Source organism: Anarhichas minor, unplaced genomic scaffold, assembly GCF_050575085.1.
Source record: "Anarhichas minor isolate MPS153535 unplaced genomic scaffold, ASM5057508v1 ptg000003l, whole genome shotgun sequence".
Classification (NCBI taxonomy): domain Eukaryota; kingdom Metazoa; phylum Chordata; class Actinopteri; order Perciformes; family Anarhichadidae; genus Anarhichas; species Anarhichas minor.
The window spans coordinates 5,219,334-5,246,652 of NW_027466449.1; the positions used below are offsets into that span (position 1 = coordinate 5,219,334).

The following is a 27,319-nucleotide window of genomic DNA, read 5'->3' on the forward strand; positions in this document are numbered from 1 at the left end:
AATTGATTGGATGGCACCCAATTCCCAGGTCCAAGTCTCCTCAGGCAGCCAGAGTGAATCCGTCCAAGTGAAGGATGAGCTTAGGCGTTGGTCGCCACCCTAATAGATTGGCACGGGCTTCTTCCCATATGCCTCTGGTATCACCCTCAGACATCTCTGACTGCAAGTTGGCCAACGCCCGGCACAAAGTGACACTTCCTGGATCTACGATGATGGACAGAAGTAATGAGACACATCCTGCACCAAACCCCACATCCAATTTATTATCATAACTCTATTTCCACTTCTAAAATGTGCACTTCCCCTGTCTTCTACTGATGGATGAACACAAGACATAATGCTGAAAGTGGGATGAAAATATTGGTGTTCGCCGAGTTTTTTGTTTCACCACAAAGTCCTTGTTCCAACAGGTCAAGCTCCCCTCTCTCGGAGAACACGAGTGCCATTTCAAAGCTTATTGGATGAAAGTCTCATTTGCCCTTGGCTGCCAAAGATGACGTTGCCATGGAAACAGCTTCTACTGTTATCAATCATCGACTGTCTGGCAGGTAAACCACCTTTTTATATGAGTAATGATTCTTTCCCGTTTGGACATTTACAGTTTGCGGAATGATAGCTGAAGAGGCGAAAATCATGTCAGTGTCAGAGATGATAGGATGGCCCAGGTTTAAAGGGATGCTCCTCAGTATTGACCTCCAGAAACAACACAGAAACAATACTCTCAATCATCTTCTTCACTACCCTGGGGTTGTAACCTGTTTTGTTTCTTTGTCTGTTGTGTTTCCCTTGATTTAATTAACACAAACCACAGAGCAAAGAACAGGATTAAAACATTAAAAACACATGTAATGTATAGCAATTTAGCAATGGATGGTTGATCTTGTATCATATGACAATGCAATTGTTTTAAATTCAAAGGAATGGCATCCTATCAATATTGTTCATCTGGTTCTTTCGGAAGAATTTGCACTTTGAGAGAACTGGAGATAATATGAAACGTACAGTATTTAGTCACTTCCCATTTTCAGCAATGCATAACCTCATATTTTGAGAGAGCCCTCCTATTAGACCTGAATATCATATTTCCTCCAGAAGAACAGGGAATTATGGTGGCCAAACTTGGATCAAAGCGGCACTTTTTCTGTATTGTTACGCTCAAGCTGTTACTGTTTGTCTGACAGATTGTCTGGACAGCGGATCATACCATGGTCCAAGATGGAGGATGGAGCCAGGTGACTTGTTCATTCCTATGGACTCCATAGAAGAAGAAGCTACTCTGACCTGTGACGCAAAGGGAACGCCCCCTCCTCAGTACAGGTAAGACCACATTCAAATTAAAGTGTGTGGAAGCAGTGACACTTCCAATATATGTTTACTTTAACTATTAAACCAAGTTAAAGTCAATAATCCTAATATCTGTCTGAAAACTGGATTACAGAAACACTGTTTGCACCACAAAAACGCCGTCTTTTAGTTGGTAGCAACCATCACCATTTATTGCTTTTCTTTGTTCAAACTTAAAGGGACTCCAGCACAGAATCAGCAGCACTTGCTTCTCTTTCTCTCTATTCTTCACCTCACTATCATCACCGAAAGCACTCAGTGTCTTAAGAGGACCGTGTTTAATGTAAAATACTGTGATCAGTGCAGGAAACATAACTTTTGGGTGCGTGGGGACATAAGACCCCACTCGCATAACCTATGACTAGATATCGTGTTAGATGTTGGATATTGTAATATTGTAATATGGCATCACAGTTGTCTTCTCCTGGTTTTAAAGGCTGCATTGCAGCAGAAATATGTAATTTCTGAACTTACAAGACTGATCTAACTGTCTATTATTTGCCTTTATTCACCTAGTCATTACTGATGATTATTTATCAAAACCCTCATTGTGTCAATATTGGTCAACCAATGGTCAACCTTACAATAACGTTGCAATATTGATATTTAAGGTATTTGGTCAAAAACATTGTGATATTTTCATTTTATCCGTAACGCCCAGCCCCAAGATATGTGAAGAATGTGGCTGAAGAAAAGGAATAGTTATTTTTATCATGCTTTGAGTGGAATGATGAAACATTCTTGAAAAGTGCTGTGAATACGAATGTATAAAGATGTTTCCCTTGGAATGGCAGGTGCTTGCTCTCCATTTCTTTTTCTCCAAATGAGACTGAGCTGCACACAGAGACTCTAAGCAGCGGCGTCATTACGGCTTTACTAACTCATATTGACTAACGCGCCGCCAATCTGCTTCTTGTCTCGCCAGATATTATCTTTAGCGACACACGTGTAGCATCTTAATGCATCTTTAAATCTCCTGTCATAAGACACTGTGAGACCAATGCAGGTTGCTAGACACCAGCAGGCATTGATTACAAGTGTCTTTGGACGTTCAACAGTGGAGTTACTATACGGCACAGCCAGCACAGACTGATGGTGGTGGAGTATGTGCGCTCATTATTTCAGGCTTTTCACGCTCCCCGCCTAAGACCAGGTATTTCCATGTACTGATTAAAGGTGAGATGAACATGTTTAACGTGGTGTCTTTTCAAGCTGGCTGTGCTGGGCTCTGCAAGTCCTCAACACCTCTCTGGCTCCTCTCTTGAAGTGTAAATAGGCTCACACTGCTCCCCCCCCCCCCCCCCTCCTCTCTTTTCTCCCTTCTCCTTTGCTCTGCCAATCCTGTCACTCACAAAGAGATGAGACTGTCATAGTATGCACACCGCAGCGGCATAATAACTGATGGGAGAAAACCACATCTTATGGAAAAGCATCTTCTCCTCAGCGGGTCATAAAAAATGATGCATTTTTTTTTTTTTTTTTTTTTTTTTTTTAAATCTGAACAGAGGCTGACATGCCTTACCTTTACTTGACCTGAGGTTTGAAGCCTGAGGCTCTGAGCGGCAAGGATGATCCAGAATACCTGAGTTTCTATGCGGTCAGATGGTCAGACAACATGTGCTCACAAAATGAGTCTCGGGCAGAGTAATTCGGTTATCGGTGTTGCTATTCAATCACCTGCCCAATGCAGCTGACTCTCGGATAAAGATAACGTGGTGACGCTTGGATAAAGATGATGTGGTGACTCGAGTGGAAGCCGACATATAAACACACATATCGATGCATCACTAGCCGAGCCATCCCTTTTAATATTCATCGTACAGACAAGTCTCTGAAACTGTATAGCTTTAAGAAATAGGGTTAACCCCAATACGTACAGAAAAACAGCTATTAAATATAAGTGTCTGGAGTACGGCAGCAAGCACTCATCGACATTCAATGGTTTGGATATTCTTTAAGAAATTATTTTGGAGGTTAGACTTGAAAGCTTTTGGTAAGTTGGCCATTATGGCCTCCACATCTTTCATTTCCACTTAAGTGAGGTAGAATAGCAGAAGGTGGCTGAAGTAAAGAAATTGTTATTTTGTACGCTTTGAGAGCAATGATGGAACATTCTTGAAAAGTGCTGTGTCCTTGAACCCATCAATACTCTTGAAGAGCATTTACAAAGAGATGAGTGTTGTGGTGGAAGAAAGGGTTTCTCTCTCTGAATAATAGGGCTTGTTTAAATCAATGAATTTATCTCATGTTTTTAAGAGTTCTTTTAGGTGCGTCGTTTACTTTATAACACAATCTTAACCTGCTGTGCAAAGTGTTGGTTTTTTTAAAATGATGGATGTGATGGAAGGTGAAAGGGAGCATAAAAGGCATCCTTTGTTACGTGAGCCCAGTGTTACCTCCTGCCAAGTGCTAATGTTTTGTCCTAATGAGAAGTCAAAGGTGGAATAATGTCACATTATGTAAATATAATGTGACAGAGAAGAGGTGATTGTGGTTAGGACTGATGATAATATCTAGGATGGCTTCTAAAACCTTTATCTCCTGCTTCCCTTAAATAGCCGAAGACAGCTTTGTGTGTGATACTCTAAGATTAAACTTTAATGATCCCTGTGGGGAAAAAGAGATCGCTGCAGCAGCAAATAGTGGTAGAGCAAAATAAAGAAAAATGAAAAAGACACAGAAAAATACAATATAAATAAGAAATGTGCATTTTAATGGTTATATAAACACATAACTAATATCACTAGAGTATGTTATAGCATTATGGATTACAGAATAACTAGATCACAGGGACAAAACAATATGCAACAACCGTGGAACACGTGCAAATTAGATAGGTAGAAGCATGAAATCATCAAACTACTTGCAGTTTATAAAAAATGTGAGTCGGCAACAATTTAGGACTGAAACAAAAAAGACAACAGAGACCATTGAAATGCTTATCCGTGTATTTACTTTTTACAGATCTACACACACTTATTAAACTGCCTTTTCCAACTTACTCTTTATGACTTCATGAATATAGAAATTACTTTTGTTTGAAACTTTGTTAGGAAAGTTGAAGCACTGCGGGAAAATAATCAAATGTGAAAATTACAACCGCAAAGTTCACGCTGTTCTTGCTTCAACCTGCGAATTCTTCGACGCCAGCACACATGTACAGTGTATTACTCTTGCTTCAAGTGAGTTACTTCAGTGAGTTGTGTTGTCCAGTCACCTCCTGTCAGACCACCTTGGTTGGTAGAAAGAAATGGACAGTGTGTTTTGCCAGGGACTGATGGTGTCTTTGGTCCTCGCAGATGGTCATTGAATGGGACTCTCATAAATCTGGGCCTGGATCGCCGGCGGCGTCTGTCTGGGGGCAACCTCATTATAAGCAGTCTGGACCGCTACCAGGATGTAGGACTGTACCAGTGTATGGCGTTCAACACTGTAGGAGCTATCCTCAGCAGGAGAGCAAGTCTGCAGTTTGCCTGTAAGTTGAAGTCAGTGTTTGTCACTTTTTATCAAGAAATGGTATGGAAGTGTAACTGCACTTAGCAAAAGATGCAGACAGATGCCGAACTAGGTGGCCGATATTTGCAGTATTTATGAGGGCTGCCACATTAAATGCTGAAGTAACATGGGGGCGGCTTAAGTGTGATGACTGTTCTTTACTCGTGATCGTACATGCAAACTAAGAATGACTACAAAAATCTGTGGTGTTTTATTGGGTATACTCTACGGTAAAGTAGTCAACCAAATTCCTAAATGTAGTGCATGAAGAATACCTAAATAAGGGCTGAAACTATAGTTTGCATTGACTGAATTATAATATGCTTCTTTCTACCGACATAAGAAAGGAGAGTGATGCAAATCACTGAAAGAAACAGTGCAAACATTGCATTTTAAAAGAACTGCATTGCCACGAAAATAAGACCGTATATACAAACTGCGATTTCTCTCACATCTCATATCTTTGGTGGTGAAACCAGCAAAAATCTGCAATGAATTAAGAAATGAATACTTACTATTTATGTTCTATCCATTAAGGCTCCTTCTATTCATGCACATCTCAACTAAATAACATTTCACACCTTCTCTTGCAGATATTTTTGGTTGTATTTGACAAGCTTTAAAGATAAGCACTGCTGAGACATAATAACCTTTAAAAAAAAACTCAACCACGATGAGTGTTTGCAGAAATAATTTCTCGGTTACACTGTATTATCTACACGCCTCTCTGATAGAAGTTTTAACTATTTTCACCTTCAAACGAACATAGTCTGACTGAAAACTTTGAAAGTGATTAAAGCCAAGTCTGTGGATTATACAGAGTAACCGGGAGATATACCTGCACGGCTAAATACCACCAGGGGTAGGTAGGAAAATGTGTGTGTGCTTTTTGTGATCCTGATCCTTTCACTATAAGCATGCACTGAAAAACTGTGTTTTTTATGTGACCTTATATAATAATAATAATAAGTAATTGTTACTTTAACATACTAGTATAGCTACACAATACTACATTCTACCACATTATGCCAAGCTCAAGTGGTTACTCAGCTTTCTTAGACATGTACACAACTGGAGTTATAACCCGTTCTTACCAGTCTAGCTCTCATGTCATAAAAAAACTACATCAAATATCGCATTCAGGTCCTGAGCTAAAATTTCTGCACTGTATTTTTTGTGCTTTACAAAACCCCCTCATATGAACAGGCACTTTTCTGTCTGTCTCTCTGTGTCTCTCTGTGTCTCTCTCAGGCATTCGCCGAGGTGCAATTCTCATGACAATTTCCTCATGGGCTTGTGCCAGTGTCTTGCTGAAAGCTTTGGCTCAGCTCTGTTTCCACTCTGATATGTGAATATCCGGCAGTGATCTTTCTTTTCATTTTTCTTTCCCCCTCAGATTTAGATCATTTCAAAGTCCACACCAGAAGCGCAGTGTCGGTCCGCGAGGGACAAGGAGTGGTGCTTCTTTGTGGAACGCCCACTTCCTCAGGAGGTAAACGATCACCGTAATCTCCATCTGTGCAGTTCTTTAAAGTTCCTTTTTATAATCCCATCTAATGTCACGTCGTATTCTATCCACGATCATCTCATCTGTGTCCCTCTTTTGTCCTCCAGACCTTACGTATGCATGGGTCTTCAATGAGTACCCGTACTTTGTTCAACAAGACAATCGACGTTTCGTCTCCCAGCAGACGGGAAACCTTTACATTGCCAAGGTGGAGCCCACTGATGTGGGTAACTACACTTGCGTCGTGATGAACAGCATCACAAAGGGCAAAGTTCAGAGCTCACCCACGTCTCTGATCCTCAGGACAGATGGTAAGACACAGCCCGCAGCCATGATGTGACAAGTATGCCTCTCAGCCTTGTATTGAGGACCTTTTCCTTTCAAGGTGGCTTTAATCATCGTACTTGCATGAGTGCTCTTTGTCCTGTCGTGACTCGCTGTGGTTGAGTCACCGAGCGCTAATGCTTGTAAGTAAATAGTTGCTCCTCAATGTAGGCCAGCAAACAAAGCACCCAAATCTCTTCTTTGCTGACTTAGCTTTCTTATGATTCGCATTCCCTTTAAAAGCTTTCCCCGTGCTTTCACTCCTCAAGCCGGCTCTCTTTGCTCTTGTTGTTCTATTCTATGTTACGCCTTCGTGGAAAGAGTGAATAAAGATTGCCTCGGAATGAATTAAACATGAGCCGTACGTCACTGGACCATTACATTGAGTGTTCTGGTGGCTCAACCAGTTAGTTTCCACTCAATGTACTGTACATGTAGCTGAATAGATTTAAATCTCATCGCATCGCTTTCTGATCCCGGCCTTGACTGTCTTAAAGACTGATGCAAACAATAAAACACCAGAGGTTGCCCACTCAAGCTCTGAAATAATAGATAAACAGCCAGACTAGCTGAAAAAAAAAAAGAAAAAGATTTCAAATTCCACTCTGTCTATTCCACCAAGAAGAGATTTACATTTTTCCTCGCTGGTATTTCACTGCACTCTCGCGACTGCACATTTAAGTGATGTACTACTTTGAGTTTACCCATGAGAGAATGTTTGCTCGTGTGTCTTTTATTTCTCCTCTGTTAGTTTTACACTGCTATTGTTTGGTCCGTAATGCAAGCCATATTGCTTGTAAATCATGAATAATGGAAGACTGAGCAAGTTCTTGTGCTTGCTCTTCATAGGAGTGATGGGCGAGTACGAGCCGAAAATAGAAGTTAATTTCCCAGACAATGTCCCCGCCGCGAAAGGATCAACAGTTACGCTGGAGTGTTTCGCCCTCGGGAAGTAAGCTGAATTCCTTGAAGCATGTTTTCAATCTTCTGCTGTCTTTCATTCTAGGCCTCTGGATTTCTATACAGTAAAGTCACCGTGGCAATTATATTTCTTAGAATATGGCGTCAAGCCATGATTGGTCTGAAAATCATGTGAGACAGCTTTTTTTTCTGTTGTCGGATCGGGTTAACTCCAAACCATTCATCAGCAGGGCAAAAATACAGTGAAAAGGCTTCAATCAAATACTTTATTGCTGCCAGATTATTACAGACACCTGCAACCTGAGTGACAGTCTTGAAAAGGAACTTGAATCAGAGTCTCTGCTGAGGCTTTTCTTCCTCTGTCTCTTCCAGCCCTGTCCCAGAAATCACCTGGAAGAGGGCTAACGGCGTTCCCTTCCCCAGTAAAGTCAAAATGAAGTACTCGAATGCGGTGATGGAGATCCCCAGCTTCCAGCAGGATGATACAGGAGGATACGAGTGTGTGGCTGAGAACAAGATGGGCAAGAACATAGCCACTGGTCGACTGGCATTCTATGGTACGGTTGTTCAGGCTTGCTAAGACAACACAAAACATGTTACTGGTATTAAGAGTTGTGTTACATCTTTGTTATGGTCCATCCATCCTGCTGCTGCCGTTAGCATGTGACACCAAGAGTAGTTTGAAGTGGTTGAGAGTTGTTATTCGGTAATATGATAATAGTTATAATTTTAACAGCTCATTGTTACATACACAGCCGGGGAAAAAGTCATTACTTACTTGAGCCATGGCTTACTTCAGCCACCGTGAATCTGTGAGAGACGGAAAATGACACCTGTGTAATTGGACTTGACGGTATGTAAAGTGCCTGCGAAGTGAGCTTATTATGAGCACAACACTCCACCCATGAAAATTCCTTAAAAGCTGTAAATATGTAAGAGGTAAGAAGCCAGGGGGCTGTGTGTGCTGGATGGGAAACAGACCGGGGTGATCTTTATTGTACACAGAATTAAGGTGACAGGTTGGGGTGAGCGGAGACGTCGGGTGCACTTCAGCCGTCATGGGAGCATTTCTGCTTTGTGGCGCAGTGCTTCGTGCTAATCTCGAGTTGCCACAGGCTGCTGACACATTTAAGTGATGAAACTGAGTGATACCCTACATTCACTGCTTTCTCCTCTTTAACGACAAACCTGTTCTCCACAAGCTTTACGATTTCCACTTATTTGAGCTGTCAATCTACGCATTGCTTTCCTTTGAACTATTTTGGATGAGGACTATTTGGTGAGATAATACAGCTCCTTTAAAATCTGTCTCCCTGGTTTTCTGTCAGATAATTCTCAGGAGTATATTTCTGTTCCCTCAGCCAAGCCTCAGTGGATGCAGGCCATGAAGGACACAGCCCTGGCCATAGAGGAGAGACTATACTTGGAATGCCGAGCCAACGGCAAGCCCAAACCCTCCTACACATGGCTGAAGAACGGCCAACAGCTACTCTCAGAGGTAAATTATTGCCTGTCTTCCGCCACCTACCAATGTTTCATTTTAATGACTTAATCCTCAGCGTCAGCTCATCCTTTCACTCCAGAGAGCCTGGCGTCAAACGCGCGGCTGTTTTTCCAAATGCAATTCAGAGCGAGAGGAGAGGGTAAACATCTGAGGTGTGCCAGTGATGAGGCATGGATGTAACTGTCTCTTATTCTGCTCTACCTTGGCAGATTACACAGTCTTAGTGAGTGGATCAGTGTAGTCCCTGGGAGATTGCTCCATTTCATTTGAATGGAGTCGGTGGTTGTTTTTCATTATTCATGGTGCATGTTTTAGCTCTTCCAGATTTAAGGACAATGAGTTTAATCTACTGTGAAATACACTGTGTACCACTGCATACCTTACAAAAGACCACCAGGGAAATACACAGTGTTAAACTTGACTTGTTGTTGTTTTATTTTCTTAGTAGCATTTCATAATGCTCAGAGCAAGTCAGATTTTGTCGATAAAATACCTTTTTTTAAATGCCATTCTTTAATTTGATTTATGAATATAATTACTGGTGCAGGATTTAGAATGTGATCACCTTTTTTTTCTCTGTTCAAAGAGCAGTATTAGTTTCACTAGTCTTCATGATTTCAGTTTCAGATTTACAGTGTATGGCTTATGATAAGCATACTGTTGTGTGAACGCATATTCTTTCATTCAAAGAGAGAGCTTAATCCTCACACGCCACACAGCAATAATATGAGATTGGACTGTGATTCGTTTAGCTACACGTAGCACCTCAAACAACATCTATTGTATCAATAATGTCTGATGATGCATGCACATGTAAAAATAAATTACTTTTATAACAGGACCCTTCATTTAGCCACACATACACAAATCTTACATGCTCAGTTGTCACTACAGGATATTATTACAAGCTGTAAAGACTGGTTTACATGATGGAGAGAACAAGCATGTTCGGAAAAAAACGTTGTTTCAGTTGCTGCAGCAAAATCCTGATTTGATCCACGCCCAATGACAATGCCTCGAACCCATCCGATGCATATTGAGCTTTGCCAGAGTGGAAGCTACATTTAAGTCTTAAGCAATAATTGCTTTCTTGTATCCTCTTTCTTCACAGGACAGAATCCATGTGGAGGACGGAGTCCTGTCAGTGTCGGTGCTGACACTATCCGACGCCGGCATGTACCAGTGTGTGGCTGAGAATAAACACGGCGCCATATATTTCGCTGCTGAACTGATGGTTTTAGGTGGGATGGCATTTATCTCTCCCTTAAATCCTCCAATCATTGTTGTCAAAGAATCTTAAAGGTCATTTTACTGTCATTCTTAAAGGTTATCTGGATTAGCAGATAATGGGGTCAGCAAAGAGGGTTTTGTGGGGCCAAACACATTTAAAAAATCTTTTCCCCTTCATGGTATCCTGATTTACTTTGATGTTAAGGTGAGAATGGGGTGATTGATACATAATTCCCAGTCTAACAATAAACAGTAAAACCAATTATAAGATACAATATTTGTTTGGACAGATAGGCTGTCCTCGTGAATCCATTTTCTGCATTGAAAATTGACTTATAATCACCAGTAGCGACTCGTTTTTATGTTTATTTTTTTTTCCCATCACACATCTTTCAAACCCTTACTTTACAATTTGATGATTTTTGCAGATCAAACTGAAGCATGCCTCAAATGCCCTTTGAGATTTGCTGCAGCCTTGTACTAAAGACGGTTTACTGTTTCCACACAGCCTCTCCTCCAGACTTCACAGGGAACGTCCTCAGAGCTTTGCTCAAAGCCAAGGCAGGAACTACAGTGACTTTAGAGTGTAAACCGCAGGCCTACCCCATCGCCAGCATTTTATGGAAGAAAGGGAACCTGCCTATCCACACCAGTGACAGGTAATGACTGAACTGAAAGTTGCTGTATGTGTTCTGAGACCACTTTTATGATGCCATCGCATTAGACCAATGGCTGCAAAGTATACCAATACAACCAATTCAGTGTTTTTCCCACCTGAGCCCTTTTTTGTTTTGGTCTAATTGGTGAATATTCACCGCACTTACACAAACTACTCAATGTCTATGACGACGTAATACACCGACATGTAGACAAATTGAGAATCAGAGTTTATCTAATGATAAAAAATATTTTATTTGTTCTTGGAAGTTGTATTGCAAAGCTGCTGTCTCTGTTTGTGCACTCCTATAGGATCACACTTTCCCCAGATGGAACATTGAGGCTTGCCAACGTGAGCAAGTCTGATGCAGGCAGCTATACGTGCTTCGCTAGGAATAGATTTGGCATGTCGAGTACAACTGGAAGGCTCCTCGTTACCGGTAAGCTCGGCTGTGAAATAGCAGAATGAACGCTTGTGCATCCCACTGAGTTAGCAGAATGTGTCGCTCAGTATGGATTAATGCAGGAGAGAGCTACTGTACCATGAGAACTTGAGTCAATAACTGGTGGGTCGAAACATAAACAAACTTCAAGTTTTGCTCTGAGGAGCTTGTCAAAACTAGGGAACTCTCTGTCCTCGAGGGACTCTGCATAATTAAGTAACAGCCTTAAATGTTTTTAGATACATTTTTGAAGTGTTTATTTATTCATTTTAGGGGGGGGGGGTAATGGTTACCCAAACTCAAGTGCAACTTGAAAGAAGAGCTCTTGTTTTTCAGTGAAGTTCTTTTGAGCTGCTTTGTGCGGCTGCATTCTGCCGCGACTGCTATAATGCACTTGGAAGGTGTTTGAGAAAATACTCTATCATTGTTTTCCTCAAAGCATTTGAAACAACCAATTTACTGCAACAAATGAAAGTGCCCTGAGTGTAGGCAATGAAAGCACTAGTGAGGAGGTGTTACAGATGCTGTTATTGTCGAGCGTGTGTTTCCAGTGGAGTGATAGGTGAGTGTTCTCTTATTGGTTTCATTAATGTGCTGGACGCTATTGTCGGCCGCTGTAACTGCCAAGGCCCGTTATTTTTTTTTAAATGGCGGGCTTATTTTTCAAGGCCATAATGCAGTCAGCGACACGGAGCCACGACCCAGACATTGATTATCACCAGCCTAAGAACTGAGGGGACATTTTTTTACATGTGATTTTCAAATCCCCTCAGCAGATTCATTATCTTGACTTTTGAAGCACGACAGACTTAGCCCAATGATTGCTATTGTAGACTTTGAAGCAGCGCCCTTCATTTCGGTCGTGGATGCACAGAGCAGCCCATTACATGAAGTTTTATCTGATCTGCAGTGTATTGTAATTGCTATCATGATTTCAGAAGATTATTCTAGCTGTGTCAGCCAGGAGTATTAGGCCATTTTAGTAGTGGCAGGCTGTGTGTTATCACATTATTCGACTAAGGCTTTCATGAGACCTTCCTTTTATATAGATAATACTCTGCCTGTGACGTAGTGTATCACAGAGCACGTTCTCCTAAGTGTTGTCTCACTATTGAGCCTCTATTACAGAAAATCAACAACAATACACTGCTCATCTCGTTTCATCTCGCAATGAAATGTCTCATGTTCTGTGTGAGATTGGCAGTCAGAAATTAATTCCTCTCATTTTTTTGTTCTGGGGCAGATCCAACCAGAATCACCCAGGGGCCAGTGGACATGGAGATCATCGTAGGCGAGAGCATCGTGCTACCCTGTCAGGTCGCCAGTGACCCCGTCCTTGACGTTTCTTTCTCCTGGGCCTTCAACGGACAACTCATCGCCAAGGGAGACGGTCACTTTGAGCTAGTGGGCGGGGTGAGTGACCCGCAAGTCATACTTCTTCAGAACGTGTGAATGGGCAGTTGGCACCTCTTCCCATCTTGCTTCACTTCATCCCTGCCATTAGTTAAAAGAGACAGCTTGTGGGTTGACATCATGAAGATTTGCTGTGGCTAGTTTTGCTGCAATGGGTGTGATACCATCTTTGTTTTTGCAATTCTAAAGTGTCCATGGAGGCATATTAAGCTGTGGGAATATGGAAATATTTGGACTATTAGATCATTCGGCTATCCCAAGCTTCCAATTGTACTTTAGTGAATGAAAACATAGCTATGCTATGTCCAAATATACTTCCTACATAGACACCATCATGTAGGTAATGCATTAGTTTCTCAGGCATTGTGACAAGTTGTCATCTTTTTGAGTACACGTCTCCTACTCAAGCCTTCAACCTTCTGAAATAATCTTTTTTTTTTTTTAAATCTTGATTCTTGAATTATTCTTAAATCCTACTTTAACATAGCCTGCTGCACAGCTCCTCATAACAGATACACAGATACACATCATCAGCGGTGTGTTGGCAGAGCCTCAAATGACAAAACACTTTCAGAACACCCTCACACCCTAAGAGATTAGCCATTCTTCATGTGTGTGTTTTGACTGACAATGTTCCTATCTGAAAAGAGACTTCCCCAGAAATGTCCCCAGTCCAAAAAGATTATCAACTTAACTTTGCTGCTTCGCGGAAATTTAATTTCCATAATTAAACCACGTTGGCTCTTCTGCCACATTTCCCTGCCAATACCAAGAGAATGATTTCACCACTAATTTGCCGTTTGCTGCTTACGGGTGTCCTCACAGATGAGAATCCAGAGGGCCTTTTTTTCCCCTCTCCAGTCGAGCAAAAAACAGCTGAACTCAATAGTAATAGCTTATTTGTGTAGTTTCTCGCAACATGTCTTAAAGGTCATGATGATGACCTCTGCAAAAAGCAAAGGAAATAGCAATGGCCTTGTAAGACACAAAACTTCCATTTGCTGCATCACATTTTGGCCTTGATCCTTTTCATCCCAGCTTATCTTGGAAAGAAGTATGTGACTAAAATGTTGTGTCATATTCAGGATGTTATCGTTATGTTTGCCTTCATGGCTTTGACTTCAAGAACTGTCAAGACATGCAAAAATATCTTTGCTGTTAAAAATCCTTTCAAAAGCAGGCTGGATTTTCCCCTGCAAAGTCTGAGCTAAATAACTGCACGATCTGCTCACATTTCTTGGCACCGCTATTTACTGCACCTTATATATGCCTCACTACATCCTTTAATAAGCTGTCAGAAGGTCTGTTATCTTTTATGCTACATAAAGCTTTCTTTCCTCCTTGGTAGAGAGCAGCAGGAGATCTGATGATCAGGAACATTCAGCTTTACCATGCCGGCAAATATATCTGTGTGGTGGACACGGACGTGGAGAGCCTGTCAGCCGTGGCTGTATTGATTGTCAAAGGTAAGAAAACCTCCTCTCCGCTCCGCAGGCACTAATTAAAACAGGGCCAACAGCCAGGATTGTTTTTGGGTTCCTCTTTATAAAAAAAAGGAAAATGCAGGTAAAGTGTACTCTGCATCGATCTAAGTATGTGGATATCTCTTCTATCGGGTCAAAAAAAGGGGGAAATTATAAAATCTACACTTAACTATAAACAGTAGACGGTAAATGGACTGCACTTATGCAGCGTTTTTCTACCTTAACGTACAAAACGGTTTACAATTTGCCTCTCGGTCACATGCACACTCACACATCGAGAGGCAGAGCCGCCATGCGAGGCGCTGGCTTGTCCTTTGGGAGCAACTTGGGGTTCAGAGTCTTGCTCAAGGACACTTAGACATGTAATAGTGATAAAGTGGGTGATAGATGTAGCCAACAACCCACAATAAAAAAAAACATGTCTGTACTCTGTAAGGGTTAACAATAAAGCTTTGTTGATAATATACATTTATGGTGACATTATAGGAATATGCATTACTGACAATATAAAGAATGCTGGACTGTCGGGGCATATAATGCTCACTTATGGTTTTAAAGTCAAATGGGTTTTGTCTCAGCCAGTTATTGCATTGCGACCAAAATGCCCATATCCTCATAAAAATGATTGCGGATGTCCACAGCTTTTATGTCCTGCTTATTTCTAGCAGCAGTCACTTGATTACATCAAATAGAGGAGGCTTGCCTTTCTTTCAAAATGCATTCGGGGATGTTTGTGGAAGATGACTTGACAAAAGTGTGGGAAAATGTTCCGTCTCTTTTTAATGACCAATTTTCAATATTGTGGCGATGTACTTGACAGTAGAATGTTTAGATGCCTGTCTGTGCTCACTCATGCAGCATGTATAACTCCAGAGAGACACACGATTGTCAAGAGCTACATCGGGCAGAACAAAATAGAACAGCTTTTGCTTTGTGTTTTGGGGAGGGGCAGATTGATGTGCGGTGTGCAGAGTGAGAGAAGGAAGGTATCTGGCTTTGATCAATACGTCAAGTAGCCCAGCAAATTGGCATTACGCAAATGTGTTAAATGTCAGATGAGGTGAGGGATGATATTGGTGTCAGGATTTGAAATGGTTGGATCCATATCTTTATCTTGTGAGGATACCCACCAGTGATTCAGCTTGACATGTTAAAGATCTTCAAGGCAAATACCATTAATAAGCACTGCTTTGCAGTTGGCTGAGGACTAAGTGGAAATATGGCTGTTTCTCAAGCAGAAGCAATATCAAGGCCATGGAAATGGATTGGCCTGGTATTGACTGGGGAGAAACTTGTCTGTGATTCAGATTGTGCATTATTTACACTTCCTGCTCGCGGCAGCTGTCATGGATGTCTCGTTGTTTGGATCGAACTTCTCCAAATGTTGAGCGACTAAGCATGAAGCTGGATAGAGAACGAGTCACGGAGGGCAAAGAATGGCGTTGCTTGATCACAACTGCAGCCCTCTAACAAACTGACAAGTGGTCACGTGTCGAGTATCCTGTTTGGAAACCCCCACTACCCATATACCTATGACCCGTGAAGGACACATGTAACACGTTCAAATAATGTGCAACACCAATTATTGCAGTATATGAACCACCCAAGGTACAAGCTTTGGTCCCCCATTTTACAAAATTGAAGACACGTTTTCTACCTCACCTCCGGTGTTATCCAGCCATGCAGGTACTTTTTGATTTGCCCAGGTTGTGTCACATCCAATTTTGAGAATGAAAACACCTCAATACAATGGATAATAACCAGTGGTGGAAGAAGTAGGCCTTGTCAGATCCATAACTTAAGTAAAAATACAAAAAATAGTCTTGCATAAAACGTCTTACCTAAGTAAAAACGTGTTATGTACTTAAAGTATCAAAAGTAAAAGTGCTCATGCAAAGAAATGGCTCCTGTGACAGATATATCTTTATATATGACATGAGATTAATATTATGTTACTAATACTATTGTAGTTTTAACTATTTTTAGTAGTTGTGTCACAAGAGTCACAAGATAAATCTGAGGGGATATGAAATTATTGATGGGCTGGAAAAGTAGAAAAAAACAAAGACATACTAGATTAAATGTTTTCATTTTTTTTTCTTAAATTTTTCTTTAATTTTCGCTAATTACAAAATATTGGGCTCAAACTTTGGAGGAACAGCTAAACAACTCATGGACATCTGAAAAATGTAGGGATTGCACAATGTATTGTAATTGATTTTTATATTTTTTACATTATGCCTTTAGTCTGTGAAGGAATAATTACTATCAGATAAATGCAGTCGAGGAAAAAGCACACTATTTGCCTCTTACATGTAATGGATTAGAAGTACAGTACTTAAATACAGTACTCAAGTAAGCATACTTTTTGCCACTAACACATTTTCAGAAATAGTATCCCTGTCCCCAATTGGAACTACTTTCTACCAGAACATGTCCTGTGTGGATTATCCAAAGCAATTTGGACACTGAATCTGGACAGAGATGTTGCTGTCAAAGCTGCTAGCACCATTTAAAAAAAATCCATTGACTCTCATTTTTTTGGGGTGGAGGCAGACATCTCGGAGACAGGTAGCTTAAAACCTTGACAAATTAAACTAAAACTTTCCACATGGCTATATCCCTCAGTGGCTGCATTTACCTGGGCTCCAAAAAAATACAATTTTAATGTTAAGACAACAATGTGAATAATGCAGCACTCGTTTGACTGTGATAATGAGTGTGTCAATGTGTTGTCGCTTTAAGCGAGCGCGAGTGTGATCGCAGAAACAGATATAGACTTTTATGATAATGCTGATTATCGGTGTTATTGGCAATAGATGCATTATCGTGTAATATATCAGCCATTGAAAGCAGCTCAGTCATTTTGCAGGGTGCTATTTCCGATCCTGTCTCGCTCCACTCGTCTCGCGGCGCTGAAGGTCAATGATAATCGCTCCTGACACAAAGACTCTTGAATGATCATCTGGATGCTTGTTTTTCACAATGGCAATGGAAAATGTTTTAGATGCCACTCCACGAGGCCTCGCAAACACTCCACCGGGTGGTGTTGGTTACGGAGAAGGTCATGTTATACAGATAACATCATCGTCATTAGCATTCAAACCACTCGGTGAGCACTCGTGCTTGTTTGACAGTTGCATCATCATCATCATCGTCGTCCACCTGGAAGACAGTACAGAGGGCAATGCACCAACTATACGACATTTAGTAGTGTTTCATCACTTTTATAACATACTATTATTCAGGTTCCCATCTGGCGATTGTGACGGCGTATATTACAAATATGGGTAATATTCAATCCAGATCAAAATAATACAATACACCGTGTCTGTAAGTTTTCACAATACAGCCAGATATTAATTTGCCCCGTGCCAAGTTCATAATAAAAGCCCAGACAGTCTGTCCATATTAATAACAGATTATTTGAACACCCTCAAGACACTGACAGCACCCTCTTGCCTCAGCCAATGAAATATAATTAAGTGGATAAGGAATTGATCCTTGATTGTGTGCCCCATTAATATGTATTACTGAAGCCAGTGTATTAAAGTTTTTTTTTTTAATCAGGAGCTGCTAATGAGTTTTACAAAGATCAATATCTCTAAAGCCAGGGCTGTAAGGCCAAATGTTTGTGGGCTGCACGTTCACGTAAACAAAAAACAAATGTAGTTCAGCAGTTACTTGTTCAGCATACGTGAATTTATAGATTTGGCAAATACATGCTGCATAAACCATTGATTGTGTATTAAAATAATCATTTGACGCTTTAATAATTAGAATATTTCGCTTCAGATTAGAAACCACTCCAGAGTCGGTGAGGAGTGTGAGCGGAGCTAGGGGCGTTATTATTCCGCGGTCTGTCTCAAAGCTCTCTAGTGGTCTATTATTTCTGATGAGCCGACACGTTCATTAGAACAGGAAACAGAAGATGAGGCTAAAGTAAAACATCACGCCGCTTAATTGGTAGGATAATGAAAATAAATGATAAAACTCTGGCGCTTCAGGGCTATGAGGCCCTTTTTCATCTTTTACCTTTTAATTTGAGTCCCTACATCTACTCACATCTGCTGTTTCATCGATCAATTACCAGGAGGACCATGAAAGGGAAGGAATACAAGTTGGTTGAATACTGGAGGATAAATCTTGAATTCACTTTTAATTCCTTGCGAAGGGCATACACTTCTAATCAAACTCGCTCTTGCTAATGTTGATTTCAAGATACAAAGGCATAGTAACCTCTTGAAGCGATATAGTTTAGGTGGAGGTGTTTTTAATGCAAATGTGTTTGCTGTTCATGTTTTCCTCACAGTACATGTGAGTGCACACATTTACATCCACATTCTGCAGTCTGGTTTGTGCCTCTGCGTGTGCAAGTACCTCACAGTGTCTGTTCCTGTGATTGAGCCAGGCCCCCCCAGTCCTCCAGACTCTGTGACGGTGGAGGAGGTGACAGACAGCACAGCCCAGCTGGCCTGGAGTCCCGGCAGACACAACGGCAGCCCAATCACCAATTACCTCATCCAGACCAGGACTCCCTTCACCGTGGGCTGGCAGAGGGTTAATACAGGTGGGCAACGCTTGAAGATGAATTTTATTCCACATGTGATGCTACTCAGATAATTCATGGATCCCCACAGAGAAATACTCTTACTTCTCTTCCCGCATCAGCGGGGAGGTGAGAGAGCAGGGTCAGCTACAGACCGGAGGCTCAGGTAATGGTCGGGGATTCAGGGTCTTACTCAAGAGAACATAAGGTCATTGTTGCTGCTTTTACATGATCTCATTTAAACCACTTAAATGACCTTTACATCTGCCAAAACCAAAAGCCTTTTTCATCTGCTGAAGTCAAGTCTGTGCGGATGTCTTCTTGAGCTCTTGTTGCTATGGAAGTTTAATGCCCCCATTGCAAGCGTGCCTGCCAAATGAATGTAATAAAATAAAATACATTTTATTAGTTTATTTGACAGGGACAGTGGTCATTGTTCAACGGAAAACTGTAAATGAGCCATAATTAGCCTAAAAGGTTCATTTTTATTTGTTGTCCTTTGCTAAATGCTGAAAAGGCCCCCAAGAAATAGCATAAAACAACATATATATCTTTGTTTTTTAAAATGAATATACAAACCATAGACAATAGAGTACAGTACACATCCACCAATAAGGAATACCGAAATATAACACACAGTAGTTAGCTACAACCCCTGCTAAATAAGCAAATAAGAGAAAAGAAAACAAGGAAAAAGTTGAGTTAAAGTTGCTATAATACATTTTTTTTATTTTAACAAGGGATCAAAGGACTATGGGTATTGTATAAGGGGTCACCTCAGTTTTACAAACTTTTTTACTTCACTCTCACCATCAGGTTATTTCAGCGAACAATGTAGAAACTAGCGAAGTGGAGCATTTAGCACATAAAGAGCCAGAGTCTTCTCTCAGGAGTTGGTAGAGACCTTCCAGTAAACATACCTTACCTCCGTCGTCCGCCTTTCACCCTTCGTTAGTATTAAGGAGCAGTTAGTTAGCGGCGTCCTCCTCTGAGCTCATACGGTCCCTTTTAAGAACTTTAACACTCGCATGTCAGTTATTTTACAGTTTTGCTGCACAACACAAGGTAAGGAAAGCAAGGCAACATTTCTGTGGCAGACCTTTTACAAAGCTCACCTCACATTCATCACAAAGACAACCTCTTTTTCCTTTAATTATTTTGTAATTATGTATAGATTTGGTTCTCTTGTTTTATTCCACATGTTCAGCTATTTTAATGATTATATTTATATAGTGCATGTTTCCTGTTTTATTCCAGTCCCAGAGCTAATCGATGGGAACACACTGACAGCCACTGTAGTGGACCTCAATGCCTGGGTGGAGTATGAGTTTCGGGTTTTGGCCAAAAACAGTGTTGGGGTTGGAGAACCCAGCCCTGTGTCAGTCAAGACCAGGACAGAGGACGCAGGTACAGTAAATGTGATTCACCTTTTTGCCCTCAAATAATTAGCTCTTATCAAATAGTAAGTGATCTTCAAAAAGAAAAAAAAAAAGGTTTTAGGATTGCCGTACTCGTTTTGTTCAATTTTCGCAAGCCTGAAGTGTTCCTCACATGGAGGTCTGTGTTGTGCAGTTCCTGATGCAGCACCAGGTGACGTGGGTGGAGGAGGTGGAAGCAGATCGGAACTGGTCATCACATGGGAGGTAAGCCATCAGTCTTATGCTCTAGTCTGTTACACAAAGTGCCTGCAGTTAATCTTTTTTATCCTTGAGTGAGGTGCTTAATATTTCTCGCTAAATCAAACCCCCTGCTCTGTTTTGGCTTGCGGGTGTCATAAATTTTGGGGGCAATTGAAGTCTGGCGCTGCAGTCGTTGTAATTTCTTAGTTAAAGAGTCAGCATGTAAGGCAGCAACAATGTATACACAAGCGGAACACTTAATCTGACAGTTATTGTCATTAATGAGTCTCGGATCTGTGCTGAATTACTGTTCAGCCAAATCTGCAATGCTCAAATCTAGCAAACTAGTATAGGGTAGTTGAAAAATAATAGAATAGTGTGGAGACTAAAGAAGTCATTAGTTTGCTAAATCTGTCTCATCATTTGAGTTTTCTCATTTCATTTAATGCAGAAACAACTTCTTGTTTTAAAAGCTGCACGGACGTTTCGTAATGAGATTAGATTTTTTTTCAAATGGCATTTTGCTGCTCATTTCAATTCGTCAGGTGGGTCACAAAAGCAATTTGTCGGTCACGCAGTTCTTTTGGCACCATGAGAGTGGGTGGTGATTGTGTCAGCCCAGAGGCGGGATGAACGTGAGTGGCTTGTATATGTTTTAATATCACTATAGTTTTGTGTTTCACTCTCAGCCTGTCCCCGAAGAACTACAGAATGGTGAGAGCTTTGGTTACATCATTGCTTTCCGCGCCTTCGGAGAAGTTAGCTGGACTCACGTGGCCACCTCCGCCCCCGGTGCATCGCGCTACGTGTACCGCAACGACAGCATCACGCCGTTTTCTCCGTTTCATGTCAAGGTTGGCACTTACAACAGCAAAGGACAGGGTCCCTTCAGCCCCGTGGTCACCATCTACTCTGCAGAGACTGGTAAGGGAATGGACGTGAGTTGGGCTTTTGCAAAGCTACAAAGCAGGACAAAGATCATGAAAATGGTTGTATTGCATTCACTGGGCTGAAAGCGCTTGATAAAAAGAGAGACTTGCTGGAAAATGAATTTGTTGAAATCTTTTTACACGTAAAAAAAAAAAAAGGACAGAAAAACGTGCAACATGTTTATGTAAGGATAGGCAAATGGTTTCCAAATATCACCACTCTTTTGAATGGCTGTTCTGAAGTGAAAGCCGGTTGGCATTTAGATCTATGCTACCTCTGAGAGGGGGGTCAGTCTGTAGTGTAGTGTTGGACTATTTACCAGCAGCACCTGTGTGTGTGATGAATCATTCAAGTAGAGATCAACAAGAACAGTGATAAATGTAAAAATTCAAGAGATTTGTTCTGCTTGTGTCTGTTGGAAGAAGGCGGCAATGCTCAGTCTCTTGTTGTCTGTTTTCAGAGCCAAGCGGGATGCCAGCAGGAGTTTGGGCCAGAAGTGTCTCTGCCTCTGAGATTGAGGTGAATTGGCAGGCGCTCTCCTTCTCCCCTGAAAGGGTTCTGGGCTATGAGGTATATTTTATTCTTTTCAATGGAAACAGAAATCACACACGCATACACACACACAACACAATTACCATGCTTGTCATCACCCCTGTTGTACCTCAATGCCATCACTTCCAAACTCTGCGTCGCCATGGAAATGGCTGTTTCAGTTGGGGGCGACTGTTATAGCCGAAATGATACAGTTCTTTGTACCGACACGACGGGAAAAAAACATGTCGGAGCATATTTTTTTTTAGGAGAACAAAAGGAAATTGCCCTATCCCCATGCCTTTTCAAGTGGCTATCAATTATGGGTTATGGGTACCGTCATACAGAGCTCATGATAGTCTGTGCTGCAATATCAGACCTCGGCGCAGAATACCAAGAAATGCCCTCTCACCAAAAACTGCATAATTATACTAAGAAAGGCCTTCTGTTGTTTGTTTTTACAGTCCAACAAAGCAGCACCCTGGGAGTGGAGTCTCTTCATTGTTCACGAAATAGAATAGGAATATTAAATTACATTTTAAACCCGAAAGAGTTGCATTCTATTTCACCTTCAAAAACTGGGACAGCCTGATTGCCTCACCTGCATACTTGTGACTGATTCATCAGGCTGATCAAAGGGCTTTATTATAAGATGTTGTTGTTCTTTTTTTCCATTTCACATCTGAGCTACCCCAGTGATGTCAACATCAGCTAACATTGAATAATGATGAGAGAAAGGTAGATGCGTGGGGGGGGATGGGGGGGATCAGACTGATCTTCAGTCTGATAGTTATATAAGTCACTTGTTTTATGATTGGTAACTTTAGTCGGTATATGATCTGTATTATTTTAATTTAAATGCATATCATGATTAGTCAGATTTTTATTATATTAAATTCCGTAATACACAACACAGATGGATTTATTGTGTAATTGTTTCAGTGCTACAATACATCAGTCAGTCGAGTGACAAAGAAACCTCGATTGTTCATTTTGATAATTGATGAATCGTTTCAGTCACCAAGCAAAAATGCAAAACTGGTCCTACATCTCGAGCATATGATGCGTCTCTGTTTTATATGATTGTGAATTAAATACCTTTGTGTTTTTAAGTGCTGGTTGGACAAAATAGGATTTTTTTATGGTATCACCTTGGGCTTTGGGAAATTATAATGGAATATTTTATTGTATTTTTTGACATTTTTATGATTAGATAATGTATTATTGACAAAAAAAGAGAATTCACTCCCTAGCGTCACTCTCTCAGTTGCATCTGAACATCGTGTGACATTCAACAAAGTGTTATAAAAGTCCATGAGCAAAGGCTTTCGTAATGTCAGATCAAATATCCTGCTGGAAACATAAAAGAAAGCTGTGATCTCTCTTAAAAGGATACACCCAGAGTCAATCCTTTAACAACACCACATTTCTCCCAAGACATCAGATACAACTACTTGTCACATTTTGCTCCAATCGGAAACAATCTATCACGGTTGAATCCCAGATGACACGCTCTCTGTCTTGAACAGGTGGTATACTGGGAAGATGACACTAAACCAGAGACCATGGGGAAGGTTAGGGTGCCTTGGAACCAAACCTCAGTCACAGTGAGCGGCTTGGCAGGAAACACGCAGTATTTCCTCACAGTCAGCGCCTTCAACACAGCGGGCACCGGCCCCTTCCTCCCTGCAATCAATGTCACCACCAAAAAGCCACGTAAGTTGCAGCAGCCAAGATGCCGTGCTGCTCGGGTGTTTGATTTTGTATTCACACTGGTTATCATCCAAGTAAGATGGTAGAAACAATATATTTCTCTCATGTCATTCTTTGAAGTAGCATAATCCCATAAGAGAAATATGATAATTATTGTCGAACGAAGTGACAACCGTGTGTTTTTGTGCTGACATATAGAAAATAATTATTTCTAAATCATGCAGCACCAGCGCAACCGCCGCTGAATGTCGAATGGACACTAATTGGCTCTCAGCTGTCTCTTTACTGGGAACCTGTGGTGGCGACAGAATCAGAGTCGGAAGTTACAGGCTACCAAGTGAGTTTTACTCTCTCAATATGCTCCACGCTAACATGTTTATTCCTATTATGAGCATGGACCTTACATAAGCTGTCAGACTCTAAGTACATTGCACTATGTGTCACCCACCTTGTTTCTCCCCACCCCCACTCAGCTGTCATACAGGAGACAGAGGCACAAAGAGGTAAACACACTCACAACAGCCAATTCGACAGCAGAGCTGACCCTCCCTGAGGAAGATGACGACTACATCATCCACATTCAGACGCTGAGTGAAGGAGGGCTGGGCCCAGCCTCGGATCCCATACAAATCCACCAACTAAGTAAGCTTGTTGTTCACAGTCGTGGTGGTTAAAACGTGAAGGTTCATGGAACAGTTTAAGTTTGGCTTGCCTCTCATGCCGCCATGTTCTAGAAAAACACAACAGCATGGCAACATTTGAAACAAAGAATCGCTCACAACATCTATATTTTATTATTTACCCGCTCTTCTAAATGAATTCACTTAGCACTTTTTAAACCTGACAGGGACATTTTGTTCTCCGTTGACTCACCATTACTCGTGTCCCCAGCCACCCTCTCCATGGGCTCTTCCAGGCTCATATTTTGCAGAAATATCCAGCGCAATCCATCTCTGTCGCAGAGGTTGACTTCCTCTTTTACTAGATGCTATTACTGTCCTGTGGGACTCCAGGTGGGGGCTCCTCTTCGGCTCTAAATGCTAATTTGCATTGTTGATATTCTGTGTTGAATCCCTGAAAATAGCAGTTGAGAGAGATTGAATTCCACACTGGCTTTTCTTTTAAATGTCATTTGAAAAATAGGCTACTTTTTTATTTATTTTTTTTATTTTTTATTTTGAGACTCTTTGGATACTGAAAAGAAAAAGATGTGGGCAAAACACATTAGTAAGCAAAACAGAGTGCTGTGTTTATAGAAACTAGTAGTTCTGAAACATCAGAAGTGATTCAGGAGGTTTCTTATGCATAAATAATATATATTTCTTCCAGGAAAGGGTTTTATATGGATGTCATTACAGGGAAATATTCAGTGATCCATAGGAACTAATTGACTCATTTAAATCATACATGAGAAACTAGTGATTAGAGCAAACTGCATCAGGCTCCTGGACCGTTACACCCAACTCCCTTAATACATTTTTTACTTACAATCGCAGTCATAAGCCAGTACATGAATACGTTTTTTACCACATTTTAAGTTCCCCTGTGAAACATCAGTATGTGTGATTTATGATTTGGAAATTTAAGTATCTCATTTTCAGTTTGAAGGCAAATCTGTTTTCAGCTGTGTCTGCAGGTAACATAGCTGAGAGCTCAAACTTAAGATAAGGAATACCATCCGCTTCCTCCAGCAGGTTTCACATCAGTTTATCGTGTGTGTTTTTTTGTGTTCCAGGTATGAGTGCCCGCGGCTCCAGAGCCTGGAGTGCGTACATCTCCCCCCTCTCCCTGCTCGTCGCCATCGCAATATCAACATCCAGGTCAACGTCGTGACACCATGACAAACTCTGCTCGGTTTTTCAACCTTCTTATTGGTATTTTTTTTTTTTTTTAATGAAATTTGTGAAAGTTGCTGAGTTTTTTCTCTAATTTTTGGAGGTGACCACATACGATTTTGCAGTGATAGATTGCGGGTATGAGGCAGCACAAGAGTGGAGCGTGCTGTCAGGCACTTGATTTAACAGTAAATGCTTGAGCTTTTTCTTCACGTAGGTCTGACATTTTTGCAGGTTGGAACAATGCTCCATTTCAACTCTTTTTTTTTTTTTTGTTGTTTCAACTCTAGATTGATACAGATGCCTTACTTCCATCCATGTGCCAAAGTAGTTTCAGCCTTCTTGTTGTTGCTAAGACAGCTTGTTTCCTCAACATTTTATTCCTCACAGTTTCTTATTATTGAAGGTCTCAGTGTACCTTGCAGAGGGCCGTGAAGAGAAGTTGTATTTTGTATTTTTGAATATTTTCAGTTTTCCTCTCCACACCTGAATTGGCGAGTAGGAACATGTTTATTCACCCGTGCCCGTGCCTTTGGAGATTCTTGTGACGCCGCCACTCATCGACACTAGTCAGTCAGTGTTCCAGAACGTTCCGCCTTCATCATACCCTGCTCCATTAAAGTTGTCCCAGATGAAACTCATAAAAACAGCTCACAGTGCCAGTGTTAGCCATTTACCTTTCATCATTTGATTGTGGAGAGCTGAATGTGTGCCATGAGGTTTTAATGGCTCAGACCAGCTATTGTGATGGCCTGCTGATTGATGGATTGGACTTAACTCTGCATTCACAAAGATTACATCTGCCTGTATACAGCAGTAGTGGGAGAGGTATGCGACTGCCAGTGTATTTCCTTCAACGCTAATGCTGAAACAATCAGTCATTCACCAGGAAATAATCAACAACAAGTCATTTTGGTCATTCATCAAGGAAAAAATGCCAAACACACCCAATAAGTGTGCGTTCGATTGCAATCCATTTGCCTTCACAGAATCCAAGTCGGCGGGTACTATCCCACTTTATACCATGGCCACGTGCCAACAAACTGATATATGTCATCAAAATAGGACTGTCATTCAGGCATTCTGTTGATTATATAACAGTTTTATATCACTATTCTGATTTTACTGTTGCAACAATATTCCCATATTGAAACAATTATCTCATTTTACACCTGGCTATATAACGGCTGGCTTTCTGACACTTTCACCTTACGACTTAAACATATTTCCCAAAATTTTGAACCGTTCCTTTAAATCATGAATTATCAGAGTCAACCGTGTAATACTTTCTGTGCATTTTTGACCTCTGGAACTATAGTTTCACAAAATAATCTCAGCTCAAGGTGTACTTACTAGCTTTCAAGCTCATATCAGCATCACATGACGGTAGTTTCTAACTTGTCAGGTGACTCTCGTTGTCAACTGAACCACCTCCAACACAACGGAGTAAACTCCATGTGCTGATGACAACTGGGACCTGGTTGAAAGATGACTTGAGAATGCCAAATGTACCTTTTGTAAGGATTATTTTGTCAAATAAATGTAATACTGGTGCATTCATTTATAGTAGCCAACAAACACCTGTGTCAGAAGTGTCTGGTTATACTGTCCCGTTACCAGACATAAAGGGACGCCTGACAGCCAATCAGGAATCCAGAAATCTCAGCGGCCATGGTATGGTGTCTTGGGGTTTCGGACTTGGTCAGACAAACCAAGACGTACATTTGGAAACAGCACCTCGGGCTCTGGGAAATTGTGATGTGCATTTTTCTTAATTTTCTTACATTTTGTAGACTGACTGATTGATAAATAATCATTAG

General features: G+C 41.1%; 1 protein-coding gene across 1 annotated transcript; it reads left to right on the forward strand.

Annotated features, from left to right (window-relative positions):
* Positions 1-493: 493 nt before the first annotated feature.
* On the forward strand, positions 494-27,172 carry cntn3a.2 (contactin 3a, tandem duplicate 2). Its single transcript, XM_076094687.1, has 22 exons — positions 494-548; positions 1,182-1,317; positions 4,644-4,819; positions 6,236-6,331; positions 6,454-6,657; positions 7,520-7,622; positions 7,964-8,148; positions 8,953-9,089; positions 10,207-10,336; positions 10,834-10,984; positions 11,295-11,422; positions 12,669-12,838; positions 14,187-14,304; positions 18,734-18,892; positions 20,129-20,278; positions 20,444-20,514; positions 21,180-21,414; positions 21,881-21,990; positions 23,481-23,667; positions 23,889-24,001; positions 24,138-24,306; positions 25,400-27,172. The coding sequence occupies exons 1-22, from the start codon at positions 494-496 to the stop codon at positions 25,495-25,497; spliced, it is 3,081 nt and encodes a 1,026-aa protein (XP_075950802.1). The 3' UTR covers positions 25,498-27,172.
* The last annotated feature ends 147 nt before the right edge of the window (positions 27,173-27,319 follow it).